The following is a 17,074-nucleotide window of genomic DNA, read 5'->3' on the forward strand; positions in this document are numbered from 1 at the left end:
TTTTAAAAAGAGCCGTGCGCTGGGCTGGGGCTGTTCTGGCGCTAAGTCGCCCTCTCGATTCCCCTCCAGCGGGTAGACACGGCGTGAGGGGGCGGGCCCCAAGGAGGAGCCAGCGAACTTGGAGGCTCGTTTTCCTGGGTCCGAGTGCTGGTACTGAGTGGGAGTCGTTCGGAAGAGCCCCCTGCTCCCGTCCGGCCGGCTATTCCCCCCCTCCCCCGAGATAAAAACCCTGCCTCCTCCTCTCCTCCTCCTCCTCTCTCCTCCCCTGAGATAAAACCTCGGTCCCGGCGCTACGGTCGCTCTCCCTTAAGCCGATCCGGTGCGGTGTTTGTCAGGGTATGGCAGCGCTGGGAGCCGTAGTGAAGAAAGTATGGTGTATCCGCCGCTATTTGGTGATTCTGTGCGCTCCGCTGGTGCTGCTCCCCATTCTCTTCAGCCTGCCCCCCAAGGTAACATCTTGCCCGCCATCCTTTCTAGGATATGACTTGCACTTCTGATAGCCCTATAAGAAGCTTATTTTCCTTCGTGCCTTCCCCGACTCGATCCCTTTACTCCTCTGCGGAGTAACCACCGAGCTGGTCCACCGACCAAGTTGAGGGCCCCAGTCTTTCCAACTTTGTGTTTAACTAAGATAAGCTACATCTGAGCAGGTGATGTTTTCCTCTTAGTGTGGCGTGGGAAGCGCGATTCAAATAACTTTCTGACTGTCAGCATTGGCATGTAGTAATTAAAGTAGCAGGGGGAAAGTACTATGTCTTCTACTTTGCTGAACTAAATCTCTGTCTTCGTTATTTCTTCAGTAAAGCAACATTAGCTTTAATTAAGGGCATCTCTTTCATAAAGTACTGTTCTCTGGAACAGCCCAGAGATTCTGAGACCTGGCCCCTGTTCCTCTTCCCGGCTCCTCTGGTAACTTGATTTTTTTTTCTCCCTTTCCCTCTTTATCAACTATCCTGCTTAATGTCCAACCACTTAATCCATGCCATACCTCTCTGCTCTCTCAGGATTTTAAAATATTACTATCATATTCAGTGGTAATAATTTCTAGCTTTCTGATCCCTGCAAACTTATTTTTTTTATTTCAAATATTTTATGCTGCCTTTTCCTTTTACAATTCAGAGAAGCTTAAAGTTGTTGGCCTTCATCTTGGTCTCCTATAATTTACTCATTGTACATCCCGGTGAATTTGATTTTTGATGACTGAAAATCATAATGACTCAAAACATAGCTCTAATCCAGTGTGTTTGAAGGGCAGCAACTTGGAAACAATTGACATTCCCAAATAAGAATCAATCTTTCAAAATACACGATGACTTTCTATGATAGTTATTCTGTATTATATGCACCAAATGTATTTCCTTTCTTCTTTTCCAGGTTTCTTCCCTTTCCCCCCAACATTTTTATCCCTAAGAAAAATTTGCCTCAAGGAATATTGTTTCTTCAGATCTAAATCATTAATCTCTCTGTACAAAAGTAATATTTCTCTGTCTTTAAAGTTCCAGTTTCTTCTCTGCTGTGTTAGAAGACTTGCAGCTGTAGGAGAATAACTCTTCCCTACCATCCAGTCAAGAATACTATGAGCCATGTACTGTTCTCTCAAATTAATTCTGTCCAGCTAAACATTGTAGCAACTGTTCTCTGGCCTGATTCCCTGGTACAAGATTGTCTCTTAATGCAGCATCCTTCTAAGTCTGAATATTTTAATTGAAGAAGACTGACTATTTCAAGTTATTGGAGAAACCTTCATTCCATTTTGTAAAAGAATTGTAAATCACAGTTCTGGATTGTTTTTTCATTACAAAACGAATGTAGTTAGTTTGGTTCAAGAACTGTTTTTCATTCATATCACAAGGATATGAATATTTTTTCCTGGAGAAATAACCCAAACTTGGTCATTACTGTTCTTTCAGATGCCAAGTCCAGACAAACATTTTTGTACCAATAAAAAAGAGTATTTATAACTCAGGGTTGAAATGAGGGGTCCTTGGTGCTCTCTGAGCTTGGTTGTTTTCTTGCAGACGTTTCATTACCTGTACTTGGTAATATCATCAGTGCTAGTGACAAAAACATTTTTGTTTCTGTGCTCCAAGCGAACATGGTCAATAAAATAACATCGCTTCATTCCAATTTTTGTCTCTTCTTTCTTGGTCACGGCTTCCAAAATATTTTGTTGTTACATTTTATATTTTAATCACAAAAGATGTTCCGGAGAGAATGCTCAGAATAGAATAAGTAAGTCCTATACATTTTAATAAACGAGCAAGTTCCATTGAAGTAGTTTAATATTATAATCCATTGCAATATTTTTAAGAAAAACTGCATAAAATAATTTGATCAAGAGTTTTCTAAGCAATTTTTTGGCCCACTTCCTAAATTTGCCACTCCATGCATAGTTTGCTATATAATTGTAGATTATTTTTAGCTATTCAAATACATTTATAGGTGATATTGATGTACAATAATATTAGAGAAGGAATAGGATTTTTTAAAAATAGAATCAAACAGAAAAATGATACAGAATTTTCTTACAAATGTAGGATTGTCATCCTTTTTTTTTCCTCTTGCCAAGTTCTAATTGAGATATTCAGAGCTTTGTTGGCACAAGGCAGACCAACAACTAGGACACCCAATTCCGATTGTCTGACCAAAATGTCCCTGTCTTACCTGCAGCTTCAGTTTTTAAATGTCTTTCAGATTAAAAGATCTGCAATCATGTGCAATAAAATCCAGCACTAGTGCTTTCAAGGACTGTCTCTCATTTTATATTGTATTTTGACCATTCCTGAATATATTCAGGACAACGGTGCAGCACTGTTTACCCAATTTAATGTTCTTCAGCTACACTGTCTTTTTTCTAAACTGCATTCCCATCAATCAGATAGAAATCTTGTGGTATTTTTCCTTACACCATGAAAATGAAATTGTTTCTACAGGTAGTTCTCATTTAATGTCTGCATTTAGGTCTAACAGCTCAGTCATTAAGCAAAGTAGTTGCTAAGTGAAAAATCATGTGACTGCAAATGTACTTATGATTTTATAAAGGATAATGTATACTAACTGACCATAATGTGAACACACAACAGAGAGATGCTGTGAAAACGGTAAACATGGACATTGGTCGCAAAATTATTTTTTCAGAACTGTTGTAATTGCAAACGGTAAGTGTCTGAGAGACAGTGAGGACTACCTCACTGCTAAGTGAGGACTACCTGTATTAATGTAACTCTTAATATCATGTGACCCGGTTAGATTTCCTTATCCATTGATCTGCTTACTTAGCAGAGCTATAAAACTCACTGGAAATGAATTTTTTTTCTTTTTTTAGTGCCTTCAAATTAGTCTGCACTTCTGGCAATTGCCTGAAGAGGTCCATGTGGTTTTCTTGGGACATTTTAGAAGTGGTTTGCCATTGTTGTCTTCGTAGGCTAAAAGAGTAGCTGACCCTAAGTCTCACTATAAGTCAGCTTTGCCTAAAGCAGTACTGGAATTCCCGATATCCTGGTTTTTAGCCTGGTGTTTGTAATCATCACACCAAACTGAATCTCTTTAGAAACTTTGTTTACTAGTTAAACTTTCTCTAACTGCATTCAAATACATGTTCACACAAACCAGAATTAATAGAAGAATGCTAAGGCTCTTTATTTCTACCATTGAAGATAGGGTTTTAAGATGGCTGGGGTATGAATCTGGCCATTTACTTGGAAGTTCAGTTTTTGAATCCAACAGTGTGGCATTTTTTGCTTATACATCTAGGGAAACTTTTGTTCGTCCTAAGATGAAGCAATTATATTGTCATTCTTATGTTATTCTTACGACTGAAATAGATACAATTTGAAATGAGTTTCAACCTGCAGGTGTTTAAAATAATGCCAATATTATAAGGACAGTTTAAAGGACAGATAATAAATGAGATCATAGTAGACAAGGAGACAGGTATAATTCTTTCCAGCAATAATCCTGAAAAGAATCTCTACTCTGAAGCTGATACTTGTGTTTAGAAGAATAAGACCACTGCATCATTGAATGGGTTTTCTACTGCAATAAATCAACCTTCAGCATTTGCAACTAGAAAAAGAAAGAGTTAACCTCTACCTGCCCTACTGTGTTTTTTCTTTCAATTTCTCCAGTGCCTATAAGGCCTGCATGTTTGAAAGAGAATCTGATTGTAAAGAAATTTGAGCAGGGATATTTAAACTTTGAATGCTGGATTTTGTTTAACTTCTTCTGTTATGGATTATCAACTTTTTAGTGTTATAAAAATAATGGGTCCTTTTCTGATACACATTAGAAATTTGGGTTCATTTCCTATTCAAGAAAGCTAGTACAGATAATGGTTGCTTATAGGGGTGCGGCCTGGGCACTCCCCTTATGCTGCGCTCATGGGTTTGATAGGGATAAGAGGTGAGAAAGTGTAGAGAGGAAGTAGGGTAGTGAGAGGAGAGGGGGAGGGGAAGAGAGTAGGATGGGAGGTGAGAAAGAGGAGGGAAGTAGGGAATGTTTCAAGAGAGGGTGGACGCGGCCCGGGGGGAGTGGGCAGGTCGTACCAATGGTTATGAATTTATTTCATTTCAAAATTGTATTGTATTTTTTTTATATAATGTTTATATGGAAAAAAATAAAAAAACTTTTAATAAAAAAGAAAGCTAGTACCGTACTGAGTAGTGGTTAAGATGCTGAACCAATATGAGAAACTAGCCCTTGTGGAGGCATGGAAGCCAGCTGGCTGATCTTGGGTTGGTCATGGTCTCTCAGCCCAAATCAGCATCATATTTTACAACAAGCTGTGGAAGAGCAGAACCCCTTGTCACATCAAGAATCGAAAGCTTTGCTATGTGAACTGAAGCAAGTGTAATGCAAATCAAGCAAACCTTGCAATCAAGTGAGACATGCTAGGAAAAACAGCAACATTTCAAGTTTTTAATTTTTTTTAATCTGGCCTTTTATTATTTTTTATAAATAACTCAAGGTGATAAACATACTAATACTTCTTCTTACTCCTATTTTCTCAATAACAACCATCCCTTTGAGGTGAGCTAGACAGAGAAGACTAGTCCAAAATCACCCAGGCAGCTCACAAGTCTAGTCTAATGCCTTAACCATCAAACTGACTCAGCTTCCTACTCAAATTCTTGCCACATATACATTTTGCTAAAACAAACTATAGGGACTGGTAGGGTTCTTCCAAGCTACATTCTGCACAATTTTATTTATCAAATTCATATGCCCCTTATCTCGCAATTCGAGGCAACTCTAACAGGCGATAATATGGTAATATCAATGTACCAAGCAATATTAGCAAAAGTCCCCTTCCCATGGAGCTTATAATCCAATTGTAAGCATGCTATGCAACTGGTTGGATAACACAGTTTATATGTTATCTATCCCAGCAATAAGGCTATTTGTTCTATAGACCGTTCATATTTAATATATCACCTCAGCAATGGCTGGATGATGATGTAAATCTTTAGTATGAATAATCTTAATGTCTGTACTTTGGGATGAGATATGCCAGACAGCTTAGTTACAGCATTCCCCCAAAAGTTGTTCTCTAAAGGTGTCTATAGGACATCTCCTGGCTTTTTCTTCTATCTTTTTGAGGCCATAGACTCCTGGCTATTTTCCAGCCTTGAGCATTGGGGATATCTATCATGGTTTTTTTTTTTTAAAAAAAAAAAAAAACAATTCTTTCTGGGCTAAGAATTAAGTCTTCCCAATTCACTAGTTTCAGATTTAGAGTATGTTAGATTTTCATATTTTTTTATGACCTCACATTTGACTTCATAAATGTGCTGTCCTAAATTCCTGGTGAATATAAAAAACACTGTTTTGCTATTCATTTATAATTCAGTCCTTTATAAAGAATTTCTGCTGATGAAAAGGGGCAAATTGGTTTTTTTGTCAGAATTGGCTTTATTGCTTATGTGTGGTGGATGCTTTTTTTCCCATTACATATACAACATCTGTGGGAAATAAGATATGAACATTATGTAAGGCAGAAACTAGAAATCTTGGTCTTTTCTCCAATACCAGTGGACAAATATGCCTCCTGTAAGTTTACGGATCTCAACAATGAAGTCTGAAGGGGTTCCTGCTTTATTTTTCTTGAACAGGACTAGAAATTCCTTGCCAATCAAAAATCCTTAGAAAACAGGTCCTTGACTCCCAGGAAATATATTCCTTACCCGAGATACTTCCTATTGAAGTGTGCAATTAAAAAAATTAAGAAAAATATTAAACAGTATTTAACTACTGTTTATATATAATTACAAATAAACATGATAAGAAATTAAACATTTAATATCAAGGAGACAGGTAACTTTCTCTCCCAAACCATTCTTCCCTGAGTAGGAGAAAAGAAAAATAAGTAAGTAGTACATTTTAAGGCAGGAATTTTCAACCTTGGCAATTGAGAGATATGTACAATTCCCAGGAGCGACTGGGGAATTCTGGGAGTTGAAGTTCACACATATTACAGTTGCAAAGATTGAAAAAACACTGCTTTAAGAGAAAGTCTAGTTTAAATGTTGAATGTACATATCCACTCTTTTTCCAGTGGATTGTGTCGAATCTTTGCATCTCTGTGAATATAGTAATCTTGCTGAAATAATCATATATTGAAATATTTTACTATTGCATTTTTCTGTTTATCCGTTAATCCGAAAAGGAGAACTTCTGACTTCAGTTGAATGACCTCTATTTATCTTTGTCCTTTTTTTTTCTGGACAGCAGTGTATACTTACAAACAAAGCACAGATCTAGCCTTCTCTGCAATTTTAGAAAGGGGATTAAACTTGGTTTTTCCAGCAGGCTTTGGGAAACAGATGTATTGTGAATTCTTTCCTCTTTGAATATGATATTTTTGTTTGAATTGAGTTTATATACCTGCCCCTGACACACAGGTCTGTAAAATTACTTTTTATTTTTATGCATATATTTAGCCTTAGTTTGGTTGCTCAGAATTGAAGTGGCATTTAACTTTCATAAAACAAAAATATTTCTATTTATTTAAGTATAAAATGTCAGGTGGAGTGTTGAATTTAGCAGGTATGAAGGAACCTGCTGAGAATACAAATACTCCAGACTGTATTAGGTATGCTTATACCAGATGAAAGTGTACTGAAACTTTCCATTGTAATACTGCTGGCACTTGGATTATACTGTGATTGAAAAATAAACAAGAAAACAACTTTGCTGGATCAGATCAAAGTCTTACCTAGTCTAGCATCCAGTTACATAAAGTGTTGTTCACTTACTTCTGAGTGATACCGAAGCAGAGCTTGCTCCTGTTGTCCCTTTCAGTAATAGATAATTCAGAGCAGTTCCCAAAGCAGCATTTATTTAATAAGCAGTAGCCAATAATTTCCCATTAAACTGTTGAGTCTGTTTTAAAGTCTTTTGCTCCTACATTAGTGGCCATCAGCATGTCTTCTATTACTTTAGTGACTTCTCAGTATTAATTCTGCAGAAAAACATTTTTTTTCCTTTGTCCTGACTCTCTTGCCAAACAGCTTCATTGGCAAACCTGTTTCTAGTGTTTGCTTTGCTATGAGTATAACAGAGATGAGCAACCTATACCCTAGAATTGCATGCTCAGACACAGACACAAACATAGACACAGACACACGCATGCACACACACACACACACACACACACACACACACACACACACTCAAACACACAGAGTGTATCTTAGAAGCTTCACCGATCACTTTTGCTAAACATCAGTTGTGGATTTCCAGCTATTTTGAGACAGCAAATACAAATGTTGCAATGAAATCCATGAAAAATGCTTAGCATGGAGGCAGAGACGGAGAAGGGAATTCTAATGTTATCATCTTGCCCATTAAACTTAGAGAGGATGACAGTCTGCCCAAGGTTTATTTGTAGATGGAAGGGAATGTATCCCAGTTTTGTTAGTTTTGTCAGTTTATTAATTGTAGGCAGTGTTTTTCAGACTTGATACCTTTAAGATGTGGGGACTTTAAATTCAAGAATTGTTCAGCCAGTATATTTATCTATTTCTTTGCTCTGAAATCTTCTAAAAAAAGAACGATTTTGGAAATTCTAAGATTTGAAATTGCACAGGCTAATATCTAATAAGAAAATAATTCATTTGCACCATTAATAAACAATTTATTTTTACTATTTTATTTGTATTTACTTTTATCCTACTCTACCACATTCATAGTTTACAGTAAAGCAAGCTATGTTTTTTCTGTTCATGATACAAGAATTTTAGTGTATACATCCTACAAATAATTAGCAAGATCCAAATTGGTCATCATTATATTTAAGAGAACTAAATCTGAGGAATAAATTTCTGACACCTTCTAAAATGGTTAATTCCATTACCTGTTCCCTCCTATACAATATGTAGTAAGTATTTATTAACTGGATTTTGGTGCTTTCAGTTTGTTTGCCTTGTCACCAACCATTCCCAGTTGCTATAATATTATCTCTAATAAAATTATCACATTTTAGTCCCATAAATATATTTAATAATTTAAATATGATATACAGTACATATTTAGCAATATACTGAAAATGTGTGTGTGTGTGTGTGTGTGTATTTGTGTTTGTGTGTGTGTGTATTAGCAATGGAAATAAAACACTGCTTTTTAAAAACAAAATTGGTTATCAATATATTTAAGAGAACTAAATCTGAGAAATAAATTTCTGGCACCTTCAAAAAATGGTTTAGTATTCCAAGTGTAATAAGACTTTTTAAAAACTGAGACAATGCTTGCAGACAAGCTGTTTCACTGGTTATTTGCTGCTATTTTTTGTCAAATATATTATATGTGCTTATATTTCATTGCAAAAAATACGTAAAATATGATTTGAATGTAGATGTACTATAATGACGAATTCAGCTTAAATTTGTAACTGAATGAATCCAAAATTGATGTGATTCAAATCTTGTAGTCAGTTTTAATTTTATAAAAAATGTTCACCAAAGGCTAAAAACTAGTTTAGTCACATACAACAATGTTGTAGTACAAATCATTTGAGGAAGGATTTGGTATGGATAGATTATTAAATGTAAATTGCCAGAAATAGATTGAGAGAAATTTTAGAAAAACTAAAAGGAAAAATGAGTCCTGGGGGACATGATGTTGTAATTGCAATTAATATCATGAGACAAGAGGGAAGAGTGCTCTTTGGTGATAATCAGAATCCCATCGCAGCAAGGGAGTCAGTGTAAAGAAGCATCTGCAAGGTATGAAGGAATTATTAAGAAATCAAATTTATTAACCAGTAAATCTCCTCTATCAATAAGGTGACCAACCGTCCTTCTTTAGGGAGGACAGTCCTCCTTTTGTAAGTTCTGTCCTCCCGCGAAGTGTCCTCCTACATGTCCTCCTTTTTAATATTTGAAGACTAATCTGCAGGGCTTTTTTTTTCTCATAGAACGCCCAGAATGGCATTCCGGCACCTGTTTTTGATGGGTTTTTTTCAACTTTTGCATGAGCTGTGCTACTTCTCCTATTGGCTTTCGAAAGCCAATAGGAATTGCTGCTGAGCGTGCCAAACACCCAACCGGCAAACTTTGCACATGCAAGTTGTCTGCAGCGAAGGTGAATTGGCAGGAACTTAGCACCCCTGCCTGCTACCCAACTACACCATCTCCTAGTTAGTTCTGAAGATACTGTGCTGTGGGAACTGCGGGGCCCTCTCTACACGGGGCTGCATAGGGTGGGCAGTGGTGCTGGCGGGGTGGCTGCAGGCGGGGTGTGTCGATGGCAGGCTGCCCCCCAGGGCCGGAGCTGGCATGGCTGGTGCTTTGGGAGCCACGGGGGCCCGCTCTACATGGCAGGGCAGCGGTGCTGGTGGGGCGGCTTAGGGCGGGGCGTGGCAGGCGGTTGACCTTCCATGGGCCGAGCCAGTTTTTACGATATTTTTTTCTTCAATTTATTTGTGTCCTCCTTTTCATTGTAAAAAAGTTGGTCACCTTACTATCAAGTTAAGTCAGGTTTGCTTGGTTTGTGAGTATAGACTTGGGGAGGGGAAGATTAAGATAGAAGAAGATGAGATGATATATTTGTGAAAGTTCCCTCAGAAAATTAGGGAAATTTGGCTAATATTTTAAGTAGAATTTGATAAAATTCCAATGACCTTTCTTCATTGCTTTCTTCTCTTTTAATATAATCTGTAGTAAGTATACTGTATCCGCATGTGCTTGGATACCAATAAAATCAATGTACTTGGTTACCAATAAAAAAAATCAGTGTTTGGATCTTCAGAGAATTTCTTTGTACCATTCAACTGAAATACCTGGTGATTATACCATCCAATACAAAAGTGCTGGAAAGTGACATCTATTTTATATATACTGTTATATATACATGACCATCACATTCTTCTCTTTCCAGACAAGTAGCATAATGCAGACTTCAGAAAAAGAGTTATAAATAGTATGCAAAAGATCCTACATAAACTAGAACAGATGGGTCATTGAAAGGGTTCATGAATCTGCATCTTTGTTGGTTAGCAAATACCTTTTTGGCTCAAGAGCCCTGATAATCTGGGTTTATGAATCATCTAAATGTCTCCTTTCAAATCAATGAAATCATTAAATGCAAGATCACAACACTGAAAGTATTAATATTCAGGAATAGACTGCCTTAATTTAGTTTAATTCCGAAGAATCCTGAGCACAGTGATCAACTCCCAGCCAGCAATGGTGTCTAAATTCAACCAAACTGCTAAAAGGATGCCCTTGAGAGAGAATGTTACAAAAGGTTGAGATTGTAACTGCATTTAGTATTCATATGCTGGTTGGGGGATTCTGGGAGTTGAAGTCCAGACATCTTAAAATTGCCAAGGTTGAGAAACACTGTTCTGAAAAAACACTGAAGATAGTTGGAGGTCACTGCTTTTTTTTTTTTCATTTTTACCTTGCACCTATTTGTCCCTTCTTTCTGATCTTTATTTTCATTTATAAAAATGATATAATAAACTCTAATAAAAATGTAAAAAAGAGACAATGCTGCAAGGGTGAAATCATTTTGGAGTCTAGCATATTAGGCTGGGAATCTCAGTTTCTCAACTCATGGGACCCAATCCGAGGTGGAGTTATGCCTTCCCATCAATGAATTAGAGACGAGGACAGTATAGCTAGCTTTACAAGCCTTTGTGCCACAATAAAAGGGCACCATATTCAGATTTTGGCAGCGTCTCCATAAAAGCACACTTGAGCATTCAATGAGAGACAAGGTCAAAATGGGCACCAAAATCTAAGCTTCAATGCCATTAAACAAAGAGTCAACACAAGGTAATTCAGAGTAAACCTTTTGCTATTTATTCTAAGTGACACCAGCAAGAACATTAGTTCTACATACCTATCAATTTAGGGAAATTGACATGCACCTAGGCCCTATTAATTCTATGCAGTGCTACTGAAAAGAGCAGCAACATCTTCAGAAGCAGCAGTTCCCAGTTTCATAAATTCAACATGCACATTTTGTGATAGACAGCAGTATGTACAAAAAGAATATTATACCTGGACCTCACTCCTTAATGTTGGACTTCACCTCTCATCCTTTTCAAAAGAGAGTCAGGGACAAGTGAGCTCCAGAAATCTTCCTACAATTAATATATGTATTTGTATACATTATTCATATAATTAATATATGTTAATGTATATATAGCATATTTTTGAGCAGGAGAGAGATTAGAAACTAACCACACTGATACTAAATATCCCCTGAGAAGAGGTAGAGTCCACCAAAAAGGCCACTGTGATTATTGGTGTTCAGGCCTGCACTTGAGCTTGCACAAGACTCTCCAAGGAGGCCCACAATTTGTCCTAATATTGAAAAAGTTCCTTTCACAGCTTTTCTGCCACCTATATACTGTAATTCTGAAAAAAAGATGCTATATAGAAAAGGAAAAGGCAAAACAAAAACAGTGAATGGGTGGGAGGAGAGAGAAGAAGAGGGACATCACAGAAGGAAGAAGGCACAGAAATATCATGGTCTGTTTTAGAGTGTTCTGTAGACCATTGCCCTCTATAGGGAGATCTTACTCAGCTCTCATTTGTTGAGATGGAACTCAGTCATCTTGGTAATTGAAAATTTTTTGCTGTTGTTTAAATACAAAGTTATAGCAAAGGTAGACATTAAGAGATATTTTGAGCAATTATTCCCACAATCTCTTAATAATGGCATTCTGTCTGCACTGATGGGAATGGAAGTCCAAAAATAAGTAAATAATAGAGAACAATGACGAAAAATATTCTTCTTTTTCCTCTGTGGTAACAGATTATGTAAAATATGTCTTGGATAACTGAGGAAAACACTACTCAGCTGGCAATTATTACATAGTTGGAAAATTAACTCAGTCACAAGACTCTTAAGAAAGTTTGCGTTTGTAACAAAAAAGTCATTTGACCTTTAATCAAATCAAATAATTATTTTTTAAAAAACATTTGGACTCATTCAGAGGTTGTGTTAAGCGAATTGGTCATTGCCATAGAGCACAGTAAGGCAGATGTCAAAGCTGATGGAATCAAGAAAGATGCTATTTACATTTTTTCTCTTTCCATGGGAACTGAGGCTCTTTGACCAAATTCACCATGTGGATGCTTTGTGCAGGAACTTTGGTTCCCAAAAGTTTTATGTTAAAATTGAGAGATGGGAAATTTGACTACTTTGATAGATATGTTTAAAAACCTGTTTGGAAACCTGAAGAACAGGTGGACAACACAAATAGCCCATTTGTCAGGACTACAAATTCCCATTTTTTCAAATTACATATGATATTTCTTTGCAGCCAGTTCTCAAAACTTTAGAATTACATTGCCTAAAGTTGGTGATCCTGTGGCTGTGACTTCTGTATTCGAATAAAGATTAATCACTTCATATGGCTTGTGGAAATGTAGGTGATGTTATTTACTAGCACTTTTATTGGTCAATGACAGAAATAAAGTTTCTGTCTAGTAAGTCTTGTTGCCAACTCTTGTTGCCAATTCAGATTCTCCATGCTGCATTTAAGTGGGTGATTAAGTAGATTTCTTAGTTCAGCTTGTGTAGTTTCTATTTCAGTATATGCCCAGCACTTCTGAAATATTGAACGATAAGCTAATGATAATGGTCTTCTTTCCTTGGCTCTTTTCATACTCGGATTTTTTTCACCTGAATGACTATTTTATTTTCTTATCTGATCCCTCTACATCAGTGTTTCTCAACCTTGACAATTTTAAGGCATGTGGACTTCAACTCCCAGAATTCCACAGCCAGCAATGCTGGCTGTGGAATTCTGGGAGTTGAAGTCCACATGCCTTAAAATTGTCAAGGTTGAGAAACACTGCTCTACATTAATGGAATTAATCCATCTGATGTATATCTTTAACCTAAAATTCTACTTGCATCTTTAAATCCATTTTTTAAAAAAGAAATCTACTGAGTAGATTTATGTAGAGCATAAATGATTTATTTATAATAAACCATACTTATGAAGCACCTTTTGCATAATTCAGATACTTCTTGTTCATAGTCAAACTTTAATATAATAGATCACTATTATAATAAGTATGAAGGTATGCAGTGGCATAGGAATACACAAGATAGGGTGGAAGCCACCTTGAGCTTCATGGACAGACTGACCCTTTTCTGAGCCTTTAGTCTTCAAAAGAAAATTGTACCTGGTTCTGCTGAGCTGCAGAGCTGCCATACACCCCTAGAGAATGTCAGCATTTGCCTAGGCTGGCATGATGGGTAGGGGCAAGGAAAGCAGGCTGCAGGTGGTAGAGAACCTCAGTGGGTGCTGATTAGGGTAACTACTAGATGGATTTAAAGAGCTACAGAAATACTTAATCTTTGTTTCTGTCTAGGGTTCATCTGGGTGCAAACTTTCAGCCCCCCCTTTCCCCCAAGGAAAGCCCAAGATGCCTGGCTTGGGCATCACCACGGATATGCTTCCTTGAAGGCAGCTACTAACACTCACTGATGGCAAGTGTTGATGACAAGAGGGAAGAGCTACGGTGTAGACAATGGTCCAATCAATGAAATTAAATCTGAAAGAGGAGGGGTGATGAAAACATGGCAGAAGGCACCCTCCATAATTTTTAAGGAGAGTGGGGTACCATTAGACTTGCATGATTCTGTTTAATATAACCAATATATTGGTTATATTATACTGCTAATGGGATTTTTATATTTTTTTTATACCTGAGTTTTTTATATGTAGTTTTAGCTGTTTGTTCTGTGCCACTCTGAGTCACTTTGATGAAATGGGCAGCTACTTACCTTTCGTTAACCAATCTATCAATAAAGGTTAAGAGTTAGTACTCCTGACTGTGATTGTCTGCGCTCCTTTGCAAGGCTAACAGAAACCTAATTTGTAGCATTGCTATTGTAATCAATGAGAATAAAATATGAATGACAAAAGACTTTGCAACTTTCCAAGTGGTGTAGAAATCCTTTATAATCCCTTTTTTTTCATTGCAGGAAGGAAAATGTCTCTATGTCATTTTGGTGATGGCGATATATTGGTGCACCGAAGCTCTGCCTCTATCAGTGACTGCTCTTCTCCCTGTAATTCTTTTTCCTTTCCTTGGAATTCTCCCAGCAAACAAAGTTTGTCCCCAATACTTTTTAGACACCAACTTCCTCTTTTTGAGTGGCTTGACTATGGCAGCTGCCATTGAAGAGTGGAATCTGCATCGTAGAATTGCATTAAGAATCCTTATGTTAGTGGGAGTCCAACCAGCCAGGTAAGTAATTACAGGAGCAACTAAAACTAGAGTTTAGTTGTGTCCAAAATAAGAAAAGAAGGGATAAACTAACACTGCACTTGTCACAGTGATCTATTTATTATAAGGCAGAAATGTGTGGCTCCCAGTTACATATTATTTGTTATATTTATTTCCTATCTTTTCTCCAAGAACAAAAGATGGCATAAGGTGCTCTCTGTTTGCATTGCCTTCCTCCCCCCAACCACAATGCTGTGGTATAGGTTGTGTATAATTATGCAGTAACCTTGCCTGACCTTTAACCCAGGTTAGTCAGATTCTTTTTTATTTATTGAATTTGGATGATAAATAGCAATAACATTTAGTCCTATATACTGCTTCATAGTGCTTTACAACACTCTCTGAGTGGTTTACAAAGTCAGCATGTTGCCTCCAACAACCTGGATCTTCATTATACTGACCTTGGAAAAATGGAAGGCTGAATTAATCTTGAGCTGATTAGGGTCAAACTCCAGGCTGTGGGCAGAGTTAGCCTGCAATACTGTATTCTAACCACTGTCCCACCATGGCTCCTGTAGTTTTGTTTAAAAAGATTTCTATAGCATTTGCAAATAAACTGGTATGGTATGGTATGGTATGGTATGGTATGATATGGTATGATATGGTATAGATTTTTATTTGATTTGTATGCTGCCTGTCTTGTCCTAACCATTCTAGGTGGCTACCTACATAGGAAAATACAATAAAAATAAACACAACCACTTGGAAGACTATGATAATGTAGCCTTACAATAAAATAGAATTAATTCATCTAATTGTGTCCCCGTCCGGTTTACCTGGGAGGGCTGGCATCAGTCTTGCAAGTCTGAAAGTACAAAATCCTCACTACCACTTTTAACTGTTTGATCCATAGGGTGGGTCCTTCCTAAGCTTTCTCTGATGGCTAAGTCATTGGGAACTCCTGCCTTTCTTATCTGATTGTTTCTTTGGCAGCATCTCTTCCCTTCTTTCCCAAGACAATCCGGATATTCCCTTACATTATGAGACTCAGATTTACCTCTTTGTGATTTCATTTAGAAGTAGCTATGATTGCACCCCACTTACACTTGCTTTGGAGTTTCCTGGTGGAAAGAACTTCTAAGTAAACATCCCTAAAATTATACCATTCAACTGACCTCTGTCTCTGGAATATTCTCCTTTCAGATATCAGGATGACCCTGACCCTGTTGGCTTTTTGCAAGGTTGTGAAGTCTTGGTTGTGTGCCCAGTCCTTGACCCAACCCGAGTGTGTTAAGGGCCCCATTTCCTGGTTGTATTAATACCTGTAAGAACAGTTTATTTGGTGCCATATGTATTTATTTTGTACAATTTAACTAGTTTTAATTGATATTATGACTTATGATGTATACCACTCAAAGTCACTCATTGAGATGGGCAACTACAGAAAAAATAATAAAATAAAATGGCTAAACTAAATTTTCAACTGATTTTGGGATGAGCCTCATTAAACTCCATGTGTAGACTTGAATAAATATATAAATCTCCCTTTGAAATGATGGAATCCAAGTGATTTAGAAGCATGAATTAGAATGAAGATATAACGTTTTATTTTTAATGTGTTTCTCATGTGGGGGAAGGGAAATGATGAAAATCACATATTGCTTAACATAAATGTCAAAGATTAAGTCACAGTGATAACTCTGTAGCCAGGGGTCCCAATCAAGAGCTAAATTGTCTCTGTGACCATTTAGCACAAGGCATGAATGAGAAATGATGCCAGAAAACAAGTTTCACAATTCAAAACATGTCAGGAATACAAATGTTTTCCCTGCAACATTTATGCCACTTCTCTTTTTATATGAAATTGAAGTGCAGGGCATGCTTGACACTGGCTAAATTAAAACAGATGTATGGCTTAGGTTGCCATAAAGCTATTGCAGGGGTTGGCAATATGTGATATTCAAAGATGCAGTTGGACTGCAATTCCTATCCTCTCTCAATACTGGCCACACTAATTAGAGCTCATGAGGATTGGAATTCACCAACAGCTGGCAAGTCCGATTCCATATATTGTCCATCTCTTCTTTACTTTGTACAATCTGTTGCAGTAGGCATGCAGGAAAAGAAGCACTTGGAGTTAAATGACTAGGATACTGTTTTCTTTTAATAAAATCTCCTCGATGTTTACCTGGGGTTCAAAAGTTCAGTCTGAAGTGCAAATACTGGAGTGATAGTGGTGCTGGCCTTTAAGGATCTCTTGATGGTCTTTGGTAACATTGGATAAGGTATCTTTCTGGATTACTTTGGAAGGATTAGTATGGAGGGCACAGTGGTTGCAGTGGTTCTTCTCTTTCCTCTGGGGCAGATTCCTGTCAGTG

At 37.3% G+C, this 17,074-nt stretch overlaps 1 protein-coding gene across 1 annotated transcript in view; it reads left to right on the forward strand.

Moving 5' to 3' along the window:
- The first annotated feature begins 210 nt into the window (after positions 1–210).
- The window catches only part of SLC13A3 (solute carrier family 13 member 3), a 41,821-nt gene continuing 24,957 nt past the window's right edge, over positions 211–17,074 (forward strand). The window contains exons 1-2 of the mRNA XM_039351273.1: positions 211–449; positions 14,452–14,717. Coding sequence (XP_039207207.1) covers positions 339–449; positions 14,452–14,717 — 377 coding nt within the window. The 5' untranslated portion in view covers positions 211–338. The remainder of the gene's footprint in view (positions 450–14,451; positions 14,718–17,074) is intronic.

Source organism: Crotalus tigris, unplaced genomic scaffold (genome assembly GCF_016545835.1).
Source record: "Crotalus tigris isolate CLP2741 ecotype Arizona unplaced genomic scaffold, ASM1654583v1 scf7180000018371.15429387391:27106975, whole genome shotgun sequence".
In the NCBI taxonomy this organism is placed as follows: Eukaryota; Metazoa; Chordata; class Lepidosauria; order Squamata; family Viperidae; genus Crotalus; species Crotalus tigris.